The 6,268-nt window shown below is 53.4% G+C and overlaps 1 protein-coding gene across 13 annotated transcripts in view; it reads right to left on the reverse strand.

Annotated features, from left to right (window-relative positions):
• Positions 1-6,268, reverse strand: part of AGAP1 (ArfGAP with GTPase domain, ankyrin repeat and PH domain 1) — a 548,021-nt gene extending 541,753 nt beyond the window's left edge. For 12 of the 13 annotated variants that reach the window (XR_005783188.1, XM_040450592.1, XM_040450586.1 and 9 more), the window contains exon 1: positions 6,106-6,268. Coding sequence is in view for 11 of the 13 variants with exons in the window: in XM_040450592.1 (XP_040306526.1) it covers positions 6,106-6,268 (163 nt within the window). In the remaining 2 variants the exon portion in view is untranslated. The remainder of the gene's footprint in view (positions 1-6,105) is intronic. The other variant, XM_040450587.1, reaches the window with a different exon arrangement.

Below are 6,268 nucleotides of genomic sequence, written 5' to 3' on the forward strand. Positions count from 1 at the left end.
AGGAAAAAAGGATGCAAACTAAGGGATTTTAGTCTTAAGAAAATAAAGAGCCTGCTTTGGGACAAAAAAACACAGTGGTCGTAACAGGGCCACACGTTCTGTTGCAAAGGTTCCTGCAGCCGCTGTGGCTGCTTCTTGCTTCTGAGTCACTTCCTTCAGGCTCCCTGACAGCCCGCCCCCCCCCCCCAAGCTGCTAATAACACACAGCTCTCCTCTTTCCCTGAAATGTTCTTGTAGCTCCAAACCAGCGATACCAAGACGCATCATCTGCCAAATTATCAGAACAAGGGAATAATGAGGAACCCCTCTAAATACATCACACACCGGAGGGCACGCACGCTAAATATCAACCATCTCCGAGAAGACAGGAAGGAAGGTCCACAGAACAGCAGACTAGGACTTAAAGGACATGGGACATCAGTGGTCCTAACTCCCTGCAGGATCCCCTTGATGATGTCCATCCCACCCATCCAACCACTCCCTTCACAGGGCACTCACTCCTCATCGAGGAGGTAGTGTGGACATCGATGTCAATTCATTCGGAACCGGCTTTAAATCCCTCCTCCACTAGGTTTAAGTTCTGTGGCCCTAAGCAACTCCCTGGCAGCTGGCCCTCCCCTCACCTGTAACCTGCACAAGACGAGCCTTGGAGAGCAGGGCCCAAAGAACATGCCCCTTCTGCTGGAGCTTTTCCATCCACAGTGACGCTTCTCAAAGTGCGGTCCCTGCACCAGCAGCACGGGCAGCCTCTGGAAATTCGTTCGAAAAACACATTCTTGGGCCCCACTCCAGACGTAGAGAATTAGAAACTCAGGGGCTGGGGGCCAGCAATCTGCTTTCCCAAGCCCTCCATGTAATTCACACGTTCGGCTTGGAGAACCAGGCGGCTCTCCGCGTTATAATGAAGACGCTATGTTATAAGTCAGCTGCCTACGTCTGACCTTCGCTCACACCCAACGTAAAGAAACACCAACGTTTTCTGGAGAGCCTGGCTGAAAAAGTGTTAGGATTCAGCAAGCAGATCCTTCCCTTTCCCTCCGCACTCTAAGGAAAGCTCACTTCCGCCCCAGACACCACATGTAGCTGGACTCATTTCCACCCAAGCCAAACCCCGTCGGATCCAAAAGGTGCCCGGCCCTAACGTCTGTACTCCTGCAGCAGGTTTCAAAACACCTTCCACTTCTGCCAGAGGATAAGTGCCATTCATACAACCAATGACGGGCAAAAAGACCCAAACTCCAGAGAAAATGTTAGCCCCTCTGGCAAGCAACCCCCGGGCATCCTGAATCACTGAGGAGACTTTAAAAAAAAAAAAAAAAAATGAACAGGACCTTATTTCTGCCCTCGAAACGCTCCCAGTCCTTCGGGCTGGAGCTGAGCCAAAGGAAGCCGGGGACACGAAGCAGGGGGCCTGAGTTCTGCCTGGGAGAGGTCGGGGAGACACTGCCCTGAGCCAGGTTGGGAGGGATGCCTGGATTGGGGAGGACTTAGATGCTGGAAAGGTATGAAATTTAACCTGGAAGCCAGAACCGCCAGCCTGTGGAGGGAGAACTATTTTTAAGGAAGAAACCGCAACATTTGTATCAATAACTAAAAGGCCCCATACCTGCACCCTTTGATTAAACTTGAAACATTTTGAATACAGTCCATACTGGCAGAGAAAAATTACACTCATCCAAGGCAGGAAGAAGGTATTCGTTCCGCAGTCACGTAAGTATGCAACAACCAGATTAAATAATCTTCTGCATGGAAAGCAACTCTTACAAATTCTGCCGAGGTAAGCAAGGCTGCAGAGAACGTAATACTTGCAGCCACGTGCAGCATCTCAAACCCTTCTCATCTTGGGCGAAGGGAACACGGACGTGGGACGGTTTGCACATACAACCCGCAGAAACCATCAAGAACCAGGACCTCTATCTCCAACTCACAAGGCGCTACGGAGCCAGCGGAGGTCACACCAACCCAGGTCAACTCTCTGGGGCAAGTTTCCGACCCTTTCGGGACCTCAGGGGTGGCATCATGGGATCACCAACAGCATGACGGGAGATGATATGGGGGAAGCACGTCGCACTCTGCTGTGCACAGATGCTTGGCAATGCCACTGGGCCATGGGATTAAGTGGTCCCTCGCCCCAACTTCTCAGGTCCCCCCCCCTTGCTGGGGCTCGGGCCTTGAAGCCTTCTGTCAAAGCGCCCTCACCGGAGCAGAGCTCTGCGGGTAAGGACCGGGCCACTGTGCCTCTCCGAAGCCTTCAAGAGGAAGCCACACAAACCAGCGGCAGGGCCAGTGGGGAGACTGGTTCCCCCTAATCTGCCACCTGGTAAGGGTGGTGGGGGGCCCAAGCGCTGGCCCAGCTCAATGAGCCTGTGTGTTGTCATTCCCCACCACAGCTCGGCCGCTGGCAGGCTGAATCACAACGTGCGATGCTGAAAGACGCATTATCCCTAAGAGAAGGACAAGTTTTATTTAACAAGGAAGGCAGCTGGCCCATTTACCTCGGCCCTGTCAACCCAACACACTTTCTAAAGGAGAACCCGAGGCGGGAACCCAACAGGTTGTCCACCCTGGAAGGAGCAGTTCCGGACTCATTTCCGGGTGTGGAGAATACCCAGGCTACAAGCCGCGTTTCAGAGCACGCCACACCCCTGTGGGGAACCCCGCAGATCTGATCCGGTAAATGTGAAAAACAGCCATGCTTCCCTAAAAGCCAGAGATCTGGGAGAAAAAATAAATCTGAGTCTGAAGTGAAAATTGGAAAAAAATACTTTTTTTTCTGGACAAGGTAATATTTTAAAACAAAAACAGAATCACATTTCCCATGCCCACAAACAGGGTCACAGACACATTCTTATTGGGGAATCTTGGTGAGCTCTTTCAAATGAGATCGTGCAATTCAGCCCATCACTGAGACACTTTTCCAATCCAGACCCACTTACGATCACTTTGAAATGAGCTTTGAATGGACGTTAGCTACACATCATTCCCTTTGACAAGGCCAGTCCTCACGCCAACAGCAAAAATTCCTGAAAACGCCAAAAAGAAAAGAAAAAAAAGCAGGAAATTTTTAAATAAATGATGGCACAGCCAAGTGCTGGATTATCACTCCGAGAAACTATCTCTCCAAAGTTTCTTGTAACAGTGGAAAGTGCTCCCAATACGTTCACCAGGAAGCTCTGACATTATGAATCCAATGTTGTGTACGTACACACAGGGGTTGGGGTGGGGGTAGGCCTAGCTGGATGGTCTCTGAGATGCAGACTGTTTTCCGTTTGGCGGCACAAACGATTTTTAAACTATCTGCTATGATGTACACATACTTTCCTGATGGGAAGTGGCTCTATTTTAAAATTCAGAAAGACATGTACTTTGCCACTATATCACCCTAACCCACAAGGCTCTCAGGCAGGGCAGATCCGTGTATGCTCTGAGTTAACTCCGCCGCTCCCGGCACCTGCTCCCTTACAGCACGGGGCTCCTGCAAACAGCTGTTGTCTCTGGGCCCCGTGGCAGTGCTCTTGGTTTCAGTAAGAGCGAGTAACCCAAGCCCTGCATAACTACACAAAAGTGTTTCTGCACAGTGTTCTTTGCATAGCAAAAAATGTCGCCATGCCAGAATTGAGCAATCCCCTCCACTTCCAAAACACTAAGAGCACAGACATAAATCACAACCGTACCTTAAAACTGGCACAGAGCAGGAGACCGTGTCATTATCACAAACGGACTGGCCTTCCGTGAGAAGGGGCAGTGGAAGGTGCTTTGAGAGGCTATAGACCAAGGCTCTCCATTCAAATGATCCTTTGGTTCAGACCAGACTGAATGACCTCAGTCAAATTATCCCTCCTTGAACGGCCATCCTTTACCACACGAAGATAATGAAGCTGCCCCACATTCTCACGGGGTTGCTGCAGGCCGCACAATGAGATTACAAATGCAAGAGTATTTCTGCTAAAGTTCTATACAAATGAAAGGTGGTATCATTGCTGATAACAAGGCAAAGAACAGAAGAGCATTTGAATGGTTCCTAAGCTCCGTTCACAGCCAAATGCAAAACAGACATTCCTTTTTCTAACAGAAAAATAACAGCAACATCAAAGCCCCAACTAGGATTCGTTCACTGATTCTGAACCTTGTTAGAAATGACAAAGATTCCAGCCAAGAAGGGGCTTAACTTGTCACCTGGTAATGGTACCAAAGCAAGCTACCAAAACCCACCATCTAGGAACCACGTGATTTTTTTTTTTTTTAAGAGAGAAAGAAGCGAAAAGAAAAATGTAACCACATCCTCTTGCTAGAAAGTCAGGATGCTTTGCTGGGAGTGCTGGAGACCCCAGAGCTTGGCTTCAAGAATGAGAAATGAAAACGAGGCGTCATGAATCACTCAGCTAGAGGTCTCTGCACAGCCACTAGGTGCTCTCGGTCAGGTGCATTCAATCCTTGTCTCGAGCTTTCATCATGTTTCATCAGACTTCTGTGGATGCAGCCAGAGAGCTGCAGAGAAACCGGGGAAACAGGCCCAGTGAGTGCCTCTCTCACTTTGACCACCACAGAGCCAGGGCTCCGGCTCTAGAGGAACCTTCATGCAGTATCACCCAGGCCATCGGCAGGTGCATGCGGGTCCCACGGCCACCCACAAATCCTGTCGGAGGCACATCGGAGAGTCTACCTCTCGAGGAACCTGGAAACATCTTAACTTACATCGCCAACAAGGCAGCCGTGTGGTCTGACAGCCAGGTCCCACACAAGGCTGGAGCACTGCTCAGATCCTCCCAGTGAATTGCGGAGTCCCCTACGGACATAGCTGGCCAATCAGCAGCCCGGCCGGGGCACTGTTCAAGTCCGTGGGGCTGCCAAATGCCGAGAAGGTCAGCACCACATCCACCCTCCCCATCTAACTGGCCAAGCGTCAAAGCAAGACACTCTGGGGCCAGTTGCACAGAATGCACGATGCCAAAGCAAAGCCTTCCTGTGGTCAATGCCCTCACAGATAGAGGGGAGCTGGGTGACTGCCTGCAGCCAGGCTTTTGGACAATCTCCTGCCAGGCCTTGGAACATTCTCAGTGTTCCTCAACAGCGGCCCCAGTGGCCTTTGGTTACGACAGTCGGTACCGCTGCCCACCCTGCAGGCCTTGTACCATCTCTGGCCAACGGAGGGGGAAAACATGCTGACTGAGCGTGGCTGGGGTAGAACTCCACACTGACTGCCCACCTCGACCCCCAGGTGGATCTCGGCCGGACCAAAACGGACAGGGCAAGGAGACAATCCTGAAGCCTAGTATCGGAGAAATAAAAGCCATCCCTAATCCCGAGAGAACACAGGCCCAGGAGAGGCAGAGCTCCGCACCTCTCCTGTAGCCACCCTCGACCAGCGGGAAGAGTAAAAGGGCCTTCCGGACATGTGAAAGTGAAACCCAGAGACTGAGGGACCCCCCCCCCCCCGTGCTTCTGGGAGGGCTCCTCTTCTAATACGACCCAAGACTTTTGGGAGAAAACACTCTATGGAGACCAGCCTTTGCACAGAGGCAGGTGGACACGCTCCTGGATGTGACACAGCCTGCCACCCGGGCTGGCTGTCTGCAAGGGCTCCATTTGGCGGCCTGCACAGGGCCCCTGAGTGGGGCAAAGACAGGAAGGGGGCGGCCTGGCCCCAACTAAACACGCGGGCCAGAACCCCCAGCCCAGCAGCACTTCTCAAAACGTCTCCAGCGTCTAGCAAAGACGCTCGGCCCTGGCCTGGTAACCTGCCACGGGTCCGGTAGCACCAACCGCTCCGGCTGCCTTCCCCCACCCCCCGCCCCGGCATAGGTCGGATCACTAGGGCGGCCCAGGACGCGGCAGCACCGAGCCACTTTCACACAGGAGAGACTCCGCTGCCCATTATCAAATGAACGCCGCCGGTCCAGCCTCCCCGGCCGAGCTGGCGGCGCCCTCGGCCTCCCCCCCCGGCCGTCGCCCGGCCTTGCAGGACAGGAAGCAGGGGCAGCCGCGTGCCACGGCCCGGCGCGTGTGTACACACGCACGCACACACGCGCGCGCGCGCACCCCGCCGCGCCGGGGGCGCCCGCTCCCCCGCGCTTTCCAGAAGCCCCGCGGCGGCCCGGCCCTCACCTTCGATGGCGATGACGTGCTCCCGGATCTGGTTCTGCAGCACCGGCTCCTCCACGCGCTCCAGCAGCTCGTAGATGGAGTAGATGTTGGGGTGGACCGACTCGAAGCGCTGGATCTCGGCCCGGATGGCAGCCGAGTTGGCCAGCTGCTGCTGGTAGTTCAT

This window comes from Herpailurus yagouaroundi, unplaced genomic scaffold (genome assembly GCF_014898765.1).
Source record: "Herpailurus yagouaroundi ecotype Mexico unplaced genomic scaffold, PumYag 202, whole genome shotgun sequence".
In the NCBI taxonomy this organism is placed as follows: Eukaryota; Metazoa; Chordata; class Mammalia; order Carnivora; family Felidae; genus Herpailurus; species Herpailurus yagouaroundi.